A 12,585-nucleotide genomic window follows, 5' to 3' on the forward strand; every position below is an offset into this window, starting at 1 on the left:
CGATTAGTCTAATAGCCACTTGGCACTATTAACTATATTCCTTATGCTGTACTTTACATCCCCATGACTATTTTGTAACTATAAATTTGTACTTCTTAATCCCTTCACCTTTTTCACTCAGCCCTCCAACTCCCCTCTCATCTGTCAACCTAACAGTCTTTTTTTAAAGAGTTATCAGCTTCTCCTATTTCTGATTACCCTCTTTACCTTCTCTCTGTTTAGTGAACTCAAATGTATAGGCCCTATGGGAATCATGGCTCAAACAGGAAGAAGGATAAAAAACTATCTTTAGGAGTTGCTGTGATGGTTAATTTTATGTGTCAGCTTGACGGGGCCATGGGGTGCCCAGATATTCGGTCAAACGTCATTCTGGGTGTTTTGGGATGAGATTGTTTAAATTGGTAGACTAAGTAAAGCAGACTACACTCCCTGACGTAGGTGAGCCTCAGCCAATCAGTTGAAGGCGTGAATACAATAAAAGGTGAATCCTCTCCTGAATAGGAGAAAACCAACTCTTCCTGCCTTTGAACTGGTACATCAGTTTTTTTCTTGTCTTGAACTTGAATGGAAATATCACCTCCCCTGGGTCTCCTGCTTGCCATTCACCCTGCAGATCTTGGGACTGGCCAGCCTCCATAATCAATCAATCAATGAATCAATCAATCTCTACACACACAGACACACACAACCCTACTGGTTCTGTTGCTCTGAAGAACCCTGACTAATATAGTTGTCAATCAACCCTCTGAAGCAGAGAAGGAAGATACCATCAACCCTCATTTTACAGATGAGAATAATGAGGCTTGGAAAGGTAAAGCCACTTGTCAGACTGATAAGGGTTAATGTGGGAGCCGACCAGTGAGTTGGCTCTTTGCATCCATCTATGGAAGGTATGAAAGACTCAAAAATAACTCTAGGCAGTACTTAAAGATGAATCACTGTTCAGAAAAGCAGTTTCATTCCAAATTGAAACAACTAGTGAAATTATTTCAGTGGGTGCATAAAAAACATTTCTATAGAAAAGTTAAATGGTACCCAGATTGTCTCCAGAGATTAGGTGTTAAGATCTACTTCAATTTTTTTAATACCTAGATTTACCTATTCTGATCCCAAGACTCTTCTCTCATCCACCCCACTATCTCCCCCCCCCGCCATTAAACTAATGACCAAACTTGCTCACCATCAGCTCGGCTCTGAGCTAAAATGGTCACCATTTCACCTTTGGGGATTTCTAACAGGTAGAGAACAGCATCCTCCCGAACCAGCCCTCTGAAATCCTGTGTGTTCACCTGATAGGAAGGGCAAATAGGAAGGAAAAAAAAAAGGTGTTTATAAAAAGGTGCCATCTGAATTTTTTATTATCTGTTTGGCCTGCCCAACGCAAAATCCAGATGTAAAGAAGTCCTGTATGTCTCTACACAAACCCTCCCAGCACCCTGCTACGGGCATGGGCTACGTGGGCAACTCCACACGTTCCTGCTTCCCCACCCTGCCAACAACCCTTAGGAATGTACATTCCATCAAGGGCTTGTCACTGGATCAGTTGCAAATTTTTTGTAGTTGTGTGTCTCCCTGTTTTCTTTGAGTCTCTCAGAGAAGAGGCCAGGGAGGTAACAGATAATCATGAAACAGATAACTGTAATGCAGCAGAGCATGGTGGGGTCTACAGCAAACCGGCATGCTGGCCCAGCTTACGGCGTGAACACTGTTTTTAACTTGGTTCTAAGAAAAGCCTGAACATAAGCATTCTGACCAATTCTACCTTTCTCTTATAGCTTCTATTACCTAAAAGGTGTTTAATATGAGTTCATGAGATTGAAGTGCATTAGCCTTACATGGCAGACCATTAATTTAATGTATAGGCTTATATATCTACGCTTCTGACACACACTTATTTCTGGCAAGGAGCCCCCATTTAATCCCCACTGACTGGGCGGGGGGGACACTGTAAACAGCTTTCGGAAGATATGTTAGAAAGCAAGTAAAACTGAAATGTGGCACAAAGAAAAAGACATTTTGGTATCTTTGTTCTGTACCTTTAAAACCATTTCAAAAGAGAATAATTACAAGTAAAATGCAAGCATTATTTTAAAGTACCCAATATTTTAATAACGCATTACAGAAGTGACAAGATACAAAATTCCTATGAAATATTTTCTTCACTCATTGAGCACTGTAGAATCCTTTAATCGAAGAGTAATGCTTTAGTACTGAAAAAAGATCGTTAACTGAGTCTAATTTAATGTTAGAATTTATGATTAAATAAAAATAGGCATTAGACGAAAACTTACTTGGTGTTTTTAAAATAAAGCAATTTGCTAAAGCAATCATGTTAACTTTTCCTTTGAAACAATATTTAGCATTTAAGACAACTGTCATTCCCATTTCTCCATCCCCCCAATTAGGGACCATTGCACTTTGGTATCTAACCCTTTCTTACGCCATTTCATTTGCATATCTGCATCTGTGTCTAAATAGGGCCACACGTATATTTTTAGTGCACTGTATATGCTTATGTATATTTAAATCAGACAGGGCCATACGGCTGGCGGAAACCCTGAAGTTCCCTCTGTCCATATCTACGGCCACATGAGACCCTAATGGTCAAAATTAAAGCACACATGGTAGCTACATTTAAAAATCTACACGGTTAATAGGCAAACTTAGAGGAGTTCTTTTCTCTTTTCCATCCCCTGAAAGTTTCTGAAAGAGAAATGACAACCATACCAGATAAATAATAAGCAAAGAGATAGTAAAGCCCAGCACAAAAGCACGTCTAATTCTGTTACTTATACAGCACATAATTCTGCCACAGCACACTCATGTTTTCCTTCCCCATCTCAGGCTGTCACCTTGACAAAAGAGCCACACTTAAAAAACTGGAGACAGAAAAAAGGGGTTAGTGTATGTTCACAGTTCACCAGATATATTCAACTTGGCCATGAAAGAGTGCTGAACCAAATTCAAGTCAAAAAGGCCAGGGCAGCACTTCGATACGTGAAGGTTAGGGTGTCCAGTCCTCTCCAATAAATATCCTCTTTCATTATCTATTTAGTAGTCTACAGGGTCTGCTGTGTCTGCTGGGAGCCTGAAGTGGATTCTGTATCAGCTAAGCTTATGACTGTGCAGAAGTTTCTCTGCCCCAGCAGACGAGCTCTATCATTTTCTCCCCCTTGTAAACCTGACGGCTCCTTTTGTACTCAACAGAAAATGTATTTACAACCAAGAATGAGGACCATTGCCTGACCTTCAGATAGGATAAATGCAAAAAAAGCCAGTTCCCCAAGTTTCTTCCTTGTCTCCAGGTGATAACAGGAAACAAAACATTTTCTTAAGTATAAAGAAACACTGCCTACCATAACTTATAGCTGTGGAAGCGACTCTCCCCGTCTTTAACAACTTACAGAGAGGTCACACAGTCAAACCCTGAGGTGAACTCTCTATTTTCTTTCTTGAAAATTCAGAAAATCATTTCCCCCCCAGGGTACAAAATTATTTTATCCTTGAACCTTCATGAGCAAAGGCTTCCAAATTCCTACCTGACTTCCTATGGCCCCACACTCGTTAGGAAACATGCTTTTTTCTTCTTTGGCATCAGCCCAAGAGTAAATTGGTATGAGCTGGCACTCGGATGGGATTCTTATCTGTGGCACTTGGTAAGTGGTGTTTCCTAGGATCATGTGGTACCACGAGGTTCACTCAGGTACACTTAGTCTTCTAGGATCCTGCCCAGAGCCAAAGAGGGTCTAGAATGTCACTGGAAAGCTTCAGCAAAGCTCATGATCAAGGTTTGCCCTTCATCTGCTCCAGAAATGAAATCTGAACTACTGCAACGGGGCCCCGAGCCAGGAAGGAAGAGGGCTCTGCTGCCTGCCTCCTCAGGAATTCTACAGCTTTTATTCCCTTTCCTTTGAGGCTAGATGCTCTTACCAGACCTCCTAGTAACTCTTACATAAGAAATGCTAGTTTACAGAAGCAGAAATTCCAGTGAAGACACTTCCCTAGCGGTCTGTATTTGTATAGCCACAGGGTACCTGACATTCTTTAAGTTTATTCTGGAGTCAATGGAAAATACATTACCCGTATCTCATAAAATGGCAAAGCTGAGTCGGTTATCAATTTTTTAAAACCAACAGATTATATAAACGAACATATAGTAACTTTAAAAGTACCACTATTTGAGTAACCAAGTATTCCCACTCTTGGACAATTATAGAGGTAAGTAACATATTGAAGGACAGCGACTTATTATTTTCCAATGGGGATAATAAAGTGACATAGACCTTTGGACTTTGCTAGGTGCCTTGTGAGTACTACCTATTCTAATTTTCCCAGGGTTCCTGCAAGGCACGTATTCTTATCCCCAATGAACAGATATAGAAACCTGAGTCTCAGAGGTTGAGCCAGGGTCACAGAACTAATGAGAGACTCGGATGAGATCAAATCAGAAGATCTGGTGCCAACACCCACCTTTGTTCAATTACAGTACACTGTCTAAAGAGTGACAACCAGGCAGGGGAATCAACGAAAAAACAAACATTAGCAAGATCTTTTGAAAGATCTTCCTCCTGACCTTTAGTTAAAGAGTCTCAATTTTTTTGTTAACCAAACTGTAATAGTAAAAATATTTGCAAGGGTGTTGAACATTACATAAATTCCCACAGACATAGCAGTGAGTTTTGGGTTCCAGGACCCCATTTCAGGGAAACAGAGACCTTGATGTTGGATATCAACAAACCTGCAGCTGATCTATTTTCACAAACTTCCCCACGTCCCCCATCCTTATGTAAGACACCCCCCCCAGAAGATCCCACTCTTTCCCAGTAACTTCTAGAAACAGGGCCAGGCTTTCCTTACCTTCAGAATCTGGTCCCCTTCTTGAAGGCCTTCTTGCTCTGCTGAGGTACCCTCTTGAATGCCAGCCACAAATATCCCAACATCATTGCCACCGGCCAATCGAAGGCCCACGCTGTCTCCTTTTTTGAACCTCACCATTTTGGTATTGGGGCTGCAATGGTTTTAATTGCAGAAGAGAAACATGGGAGATTATTTTTGTCAAGGGGGACCAACATTAGCAGATAATGAGAGATTTATTTCTTCTATCTATGGAGTGATTTATAGTTTAAGACACTCTCACTTTTCTCATGTAATCTATAATTTTATCCTCCTTGGGACTGTAAGATGACTATAACAGGCCCACTTTACCAGAGAAGATGTAGAAATACAGAATGTTTACGTGAGCTCATTCAAGATTAGAAAGCAAAGAAAGGGCAGGGTTAGGGCTAAAATCGAGGCCATCCGACTCCCAGTTCAGGATTCTTCCAAAGGAAAGCATGCTGCCACCCCAGGGCTCTTGTCAAATGGACACACAGCCTGGGTCCAAGGAAGCCAGAGGCTAATCTAGGAGCTGCTGCTCTTGACCACTGAACCGGGGGGTTCTCAGTATCAAGTGCAGCGCCCTGCGTCACTTCCCTCCCCCCACTCACATCATGTCACGGCTGCCCTCACAGGGACACCATAGTTAAGGAGTACTTCATTTAGCTGGGAGTTACTGATCTGGCAAACTCAAATATTCAGAATCACATTCTGGAGAAGAAGCCAGGTAAGTGACAAAACAGACAAAATTAACATCACAAACTTTACCCACTTCTATATTACACTATTCCTATAAATGATTTCTCTTTCTCATAAGTACTTGCAATAGGGGTTGATGAGATGTGAAATCGCCATCTTTAATTAAAAAACAACAACAACATCATTCTTCTGGATTTCAGTTAAGGAGATAGAGCTGTGTGGAAGAAGAAAGAGGATAAAAAGAGAGAGACTGAAACATACCCGTATATGGCTTCATCTTCAGGACTAGGACGAAGAAAACTTCTCGGCACTGGTTTTGGTTGAGGAGCTGTGGATTAAAAAGCACCTGTCGTCATCAACCTGGACTAAAAGGAGTTTGTTTATTTGTCTCAAAATACAAATCTCACAAAACCCACCAAAAATTTGAGTCTGTACCTTATGCTACATTTTTGTTATCACATCAAACAACAAAAGTAAGTCTTTAAAGCGAAGTTTAATTTTAAGACATTAGCAGATACCAATGGTTTCTCGATTGGTTTCTCAAAACCAATTGGAGGAGAAATCAACATCCAATAAGGTGCAAGAAGATAGCATTTTTTTATACCTAAAAAAACCACATAAGAATGCTGTCTTTCCAAGGATAGATACTTATACATGCAAAGTCATGATGATAATTTTAGGGTGATAGGGGAACAGTTAGGGGATGGTGGTGATATCAGAAATGGGAGATAAAAGGAACTCAACTAATCAAATATGACAGAATGTGACTGACATAATTAAAAATATATATTTGGTCTTTGCCCCCCATTCCTGAAACAAAATTCCTAAAAATCCCCATAATTTCCGGGTGCCAGGAGGGCCAGGGGCATCTTTTGCTGTAATGTTTGGTCTTTGACACAGAGTTCCTACATCCCTTGGAATATCCCAGGTGATCGGAAGGTCCTTTGTTCTAAAGAGATGACTCCTGCGGGCTCCTGGCTGGCCTCGGGATAGAGGCTGGTCGCCAGAATGAGCAAACCATGATGAGAAACTTGGAACTTTCAGCCTACCTGCCCATCATCCAGGGAGGGGGGAAGGGGCTGGAGATTGAGTAAATAGGTTGATACAAAAGTAACTGCAGTTTAGGTGGTTAAAAAGAATTGCAAAAACCGCAATTACTTTTGCACCAACCTAATAATTAATGATGCACATGACAAAGCCTCCATAAAAATCCATAAAACTATGGGGTTTGATTGCTTCAGAGTTGGTGAAGACATGGAGGTAATGAGGGGAGGGGGGAGGTGCTGGTGGTGGTGACATGCCAGGAGAGGGCATGGAAGCTCCACGCTCCTTCCCCATACCTTGCCCTATGCATCTCTTCCACTTGGCTGTTCCTGAGCTGTATCCTTTATTTAAAAAACAAAAAACAAAACCAGTAATAGTAAGTGAAGTGCTTTTCTCAGTTCTGCGAACCATTCTAGCAAATGGCTCATGGAGAGATGGCAGGGCGATGGAGTGCATGGGAAGTCCGGTTGGTCAGAAGTAAAGGTGATAAGCTGGGACTTGTGACTAGCATCTGAAGTGGGGGCATGTTATGAGACAAAGCCCTTACCCTGTGGGGTCTGCACTAACTCCAGGTGGTCAGTGTCAGAACTGAACTGAAGGGGAGGACATCCCGTTGGTGCCTGGAGAATTCGAGACATGGTAGTTGGGGGACACATTTCGTGTCAGAGTGTTATGAGCAGAAACAGTGCGAGGGTGAGATGAGGTACGGGAGACAAAAGGACCACAACTAATCAAATGTAAGAAAATGTGACCTAGCTGTTGGCACATAGAAGGGCTGTTATTCTTTGTAGTTTTTCAATTTTAAGAGAGAGACAGGAATTCCTCATGCATGTTTGTAAACGATTTTTTTTTACCATTTCTCTCTCTCCTCCCAGCCACCCTCTGGATTTACTGAGCAGAAGAAACTTTGAACGCGATTATTTAACATGAGCCTCACCTGGGGCTTCTTCTTGGACTCTGGGTTCCTTGCTGGTCTCTGTGCCCATCGCAGCTGCAATGTCCCCCGCGGGCTTAAAGGGAGTGGGGGTGGCACCCATCCTGGACCACCTGCTCTGCATCTCCTCTCTTGAACTTAAGCACATGTCATGTTAATATCTCATAATGTAGCAGATTCGCAAATACGTACATGTGTACACTCTGAGTGACATGTGCAAGGGAAAATACCCATGACCTTACTTTGGCCTTTCCTTCAGTTTTTCATTTGAGGAATGATAATCATAATCGGAATACTGCCGCCGTCTCTCCTCTGGAGAAAACGAATGGTTTGACTCTATTTCCGAGATATCTGGTTTCAAAATAAGAAAAGACTTTTTAAATTAAATATTTAAGACCTGTACCAAAAATTATCCTATTCTCTGGGTAGGAAACATGGGAAGCGGAAGAGAGGCAGGCAGTAAATGTGCTATTAGCCTAATAGTCTTCCTGAACTGAGAAATATCTGATAGTTTGATGGGAACAGTATTAATTAATAAAGAGGAAGCCAAATACAGAATGTGACATTCCTCTTTCATTACACTTTCCATTAAAGCTGCTACTGAAGAGTCAAAATGCAATTACTGGGCCACATACGTACACACTCATGTCAACCACGCAGACCAGTGTTTCTCAAACATCAATGCACATACAAATCACCTAGGCTCTTGTTAGAATGAAGTTGTTCTGGTGTGGGGCCTGACACTCAGGGTTCAATCAAGCTCCCAGATGCTGCTGGTGGACCGAGGACCACACTTTGAATAGCAAGGAGATAAATTGTAACCCCCCAGCGTGCTGGGATGACTTCTTGTGCTCCTTTGGTTTTCCTGCACTGCACTCATGGCAATAACCCACGGCTTAGACTTTTGATATAATGGAAGTTAAACTAAGCTTTATTAAGCAATTCTTTTAAAAATCAACATCTGTTTTAAAACTTGAGAAGTTAATATTTTTGTTCGAAACTTTTCTGCACAAAGGCAATACTAGACAGCTAACTAGGAAATACCATGATTATTTCTATTGGGAATTTGTATGTGGCTAAAATGTTATCCTATGTATAATTCATAATCAAGAAATGAATAGTTTCATAAAATAGAAGAGGTGACATGGGTTGCTAACCAAAAAGTACAATCTAGGCCATCCTAATTCTTTATAGCGTTGACCTGTTCCTGCTATCCTCTGCATGTCTTCTCTTTGTTGCAAATATTAATGGTTACTTTAAAAAAAACCATGAGAAAGTGCAAAAATAAGCAATTTACAAATGTATGTGGTTAGTTCTTTGAATTGCTAGTACAAACATTTTTCACATTGTTTTCAGTGGCCCAATCAGAGTCCACTGGGAGTTCACACGTACACCAGAATTTGCTATTGGAAACCTAATTTCAACAGACACTTTAATAAGAAAATAATGACCAAACACACTTATCTTGTGGAATTAAAGTTTAAAAGAGAGGTTTTCATTGGAAATGTAACTCGCAGCTGTGGCTATGCTAAACAGAGACGAGAATGCAGAAGCAACAGGCTTCCTTGCTTCCAGCTAAGCGCACAGCGTCCTTCTTTACCTTCTATTTCTGAGTCACTGTCATTTAACGATGGGATGTTGATGAGCGTCTGCTTGCTGTCTCTCAACACCACTAGCTGGAGTTTCCCTCTTGACTTTTCTATCAGTTTTCGAGCATCCGTTAAAGACATGTTCTCAGTTACAGTTCCATTTATCTGTGTTTGTAAAGAATAGTAACGTTATATGCAATACAACTATTCACAGCGAAACAGAAAATTTCCTATTTTCCATTTTGAAAGTGTCAAGGCTTTGTTTTTCTCATCGATTCAAACAGACATGGGCTTCAGGATGACTGCCTAAATAAAAATGACTTTAAATTAAATATAACCTTGCATGCCTGGATCCCAAATACAGGCGTGAGAGAGCTGTAGTGTACTTAAATTACTCTGCTAATTTATTTAACTTCCAAGCTCAAGACGATGGTTTGGTTTACTACTGGAACATGTTTCCTGACCGGAGAGGTTTACAAAAACTATTAAATATTCAGCATTCATATACCACCAACTCTCCCTCTCATCTTTCTTTAGTTTAGGGAATAGGAGCTTAAACTTTAAATAAACAGGGAAGAAGAAAGGTATTCATTGAGATATTTCTTAAAACTGACATTAAACTATTACAAATCTCCAAGTCTGGTTGTTCTGATAAAAATGATCTCTCTCTGCAGCTCTTCCCTGCCTGTCTTACTATCGACTTTGACTCCCGTTCCAGCAAAGTTTCACTGTATTGGCACTTAAATGTGAAAATGCAGAACTATGAAACCCAGCGTGAATCTGATTGTCCTCTACGCCGGTCTGCCCACCTTGAGAATTATGTCCCCTTCGTGCAGGTTGCCATCTTTGGTTGCCAGACCGGTACCAGTCATTTCCTTTATGAAGATCTGACTCCCAAGCCGGAGACCATACTCTAGGAGACAAACACGTAAACATACACATAGTTCATCAACTTGTTCAGAAAACTTAGTTTGGTTTTTACGACTATTTAAACATGTTTATGAAAAATCAGTTTTGCATGTGAGACATTCTGTAAGACAACTGGCCTGGAATCATTTAAGAAGTCAGTGTCATAAAAAAAGCAAAAGAGGCAGAGGGACTATTCTAGATTTAGAGACATCAAAACCAAATGCAATGCATGAACCTTCACAAGATCCTTGATTCAATGTGGGGAAGATGTGTGTGTGTGTGTGTGTGTGTGGGGGGGGGGGGTTGGGTTACATTATTTTGGAAATGAACTGTACTTTAATATATTAACTGTATATTAATATATGTACTAATATACAAAATGAACTGTACTATAATATATTAAAATGAACTGTACTATAATATATTAAAAGAAATAGTAATGTTAATGGGATAAAGGCATGGTTATGTAGGAGAATACTCTTACCCTCAGGAGGTACCTGCTGAAATATTTAGGGGTTAAGGGTTACACTGCCTGCAAGTTACTTTCAAGTGGTTGCAAACCACCACTGACATACAGGAGAGGTGGGGAGGAAGGAGAGGGAGAGGCTGGAGAAAGGGGAAGAAAGGAAGGAGAAAGGAAACAAATGTGGCAAAACGTTAGCAATTGGTAAAACTAGGCTAAAAACTATATATGAGTACTTGCTATAAAATTAACACTTTTCAAAATAAAATGTTGGGTCAAAAAATCCAATTCAGTACATCTTAATAGGCATGTTATGCTGACAACGCAGTTGTCTAAGAAAAGCATTGCAAACAGAATAGCCTTCATCTGTAACAATTTAGATTGTGTGGGGTTTGGCACTGAAAAAAATTCAGTATGTGAAGAAAAGGGGTAAATAAGCCAGGCAAAGCAAAAAAGTATTTGACTAAAACCAGCATAGCTCTGGGGGTTTCCGGACTTTGAATTACTCAAAGGAAAAAAAACACTGCATTTACTAAGTATGCATGTTTTAAAATGTATTAAATACTATTCAGGCTATTCTGGTTTTACTTATTCAAGTTGTAAAAATACATATTTTAAGAATAAATTTTTGGTTACTTTTTTGGAAGCTTCCACAATCTAGCAGGTTTTTAAAAAGGCACATTCGAATTGTATTACGACTAGTCTAGACTCAAAAATCTTATCATTATGAAACAAAGTAATTTTTTGCCACTTAGAAAAGTTATGGAGTAGGTTTAAAGATAAGTTTTAAATGACTTACAGTAACATCAGATCTAATCATAATGATTAAAAGTGTTGCGGTCCACCCACACCTCCTTAGGAAGCTGATACTCAAGAAAATAAGGGTAAAACAGCATCTTCTTTCCTGGATGACAATTCCCTATTGGCCAGGACAGAAGGCTGAGACAAGCTCAGGTGATGACTTCTTTCTCATATAGCAACAATTCCTTTCTTAAAAACTGCACTGGTATTGTAAGGCTGCAAATAGATTTACTGTTGTGTATGGGGATATCACTTCTATGAAGGAAAAAAAAAATCAGTTGACCAGCTTCTAAGACATTTACCAGGAGGCTATTTGGTGCCCATGAAATGCAATAACTGACCATACACATACGAACGGATATTTTTCTTTATCAAATGTAGGTCTTGCCTACTGCCATATTTCTTTAAAGATTAATTCGTATGCAACACTAGCCAGTGATAGCTGAGTTATTCTGTAATCTCAGCAAAGGTGGCAAAAAAAAATCTTTTAAAAAGTAGAACTTTTTTTTTAAATGAATTCTAAGTTTGAGGAACAAAATGGCCCATGAGTAAAATGCTGTACCAGTGAAGGGGCATAACCCTCGTTTCCTGGATAGTATTACTAAGACCAGGCATGACCTGGGCAGTCTCTTCGGACAATGTCTTTTTAAATTGTGGGTCACGATCTATTAGTGAGTCTTGAAATCAGTGTAGTGACTTGTGACCAGCATTTTTAAATTTCGTGTAATGGAACCTCTCAGAACGCATCACGTAAAGTACTATTCCATGAAACTTCTCAAGTTTTTATAAGCAGATACATCCAAGATTGTTTGCAAGATGTGGTTCTTACTGGCAGGAGGGGGAGGGGGAAGAAAAAGAGGAAGAGGAAGAAGGGAAAGGAAGGAGGAAAAGAGGAGGAAGAAGAGGAAAGTTTGAAAAGCATTGCAAGTCTTACGGAATGTGCATCAGACCCCCTCTGAAGGAGGTCTCATGCCAAGTCACCTTTCTCAAAACTTCTCTATAGTCCACCTTTCAATCTGGGAGCAGAATGGCTTTGCAATTTCTTGGAGGTTGATGAATTAATACGGCATTATAAATGGTTATACAGATTCTATAGAATCCTTAAACCTCCTAAGATGCACATTCCTCAGAGGTAGGCTATTTACAATGCAAATCCCCAATCTGAAAATCAGTAAGTCTCTCACTTTGTATTCTCCGGTGCTCTTCATCATTTTTTCCTCTTAGAAGAACAATTAGAGAACAAAAGGAGGTAAAACATTTCTCACAAGGAA

General features: G+C 40.2%; 1 protein-coding gene across 17 annotated transcripts in view; it reads right to left on the reverse strand.

The window, feature by feature from the left end:
* Positions 1 to 12,585, reverse strand: part of TJP2 (tight junction protein 2) — a 112,232-nt gene that overhangs the window by 16,911 nt on the left and 82,736 nt on the right. For 10 of the 17 annotated variants that reach the window (XM_074330522.2, XM_019730483.3, XM_019730492.3 and 7 more), the window contains 8 exons: positions 9,951 to 10,054; positions 9,153 to 9,306; positions 7,795 to 7,903; positions 7,556 to 7,689; positions 6,915 to 6,959; positions 5,836 to 5,902; positions 4,858 to 5,008; positions 1,181 to 1,289 (listed from right to left, as the gene is read on the reverse strand). In XM_074330522.2, the coding sequence (XP_074186623.2) occupies positions 1,181 to 1,289; positions 4,858 to 5,008; positions 5,836 to 5,902; positions 6,915 to 6,959; positions 7,556 to 7,689; positions 7,795 to 7,903; positions 9,153 to 9,306; positions 9,951 to 10,054 (873 nt within the window). The remainder of the gene's footprint in view (positions 1 to 1,180; positions 1,290 to 4,857; positions 5,009 to 5,835; positions 5,903 to 6,914; positions 6,960 to 7,555; positions 7,690 to 7,794; positions 7,904 to 9,152; positions 9,307 to 9,950; positions 10,055 to 12,585) is intronic. The other 7 variants (XM_074330523.2, XM_074330519.2, XM_088793653.1 and 4 more) reach the window with 1 other exon arrangement.

The sequence above is a fragment of the Rhinolophus sinicus genome, chromosome 16 (assembly GCF_057876585.1).
Source record: "Rhinolophus sinicus isolate RSI-liver-muscle chromosome 16, RSI-T2T, whole genome shotgun sequence".
Classification (NCBI taxonomy): Eukaryota; Metazoa; Chordata; class Mammalia; order Chiroptera; family Rhinolophidae; genus Rhinolophus; species Rhinolophus sinicus.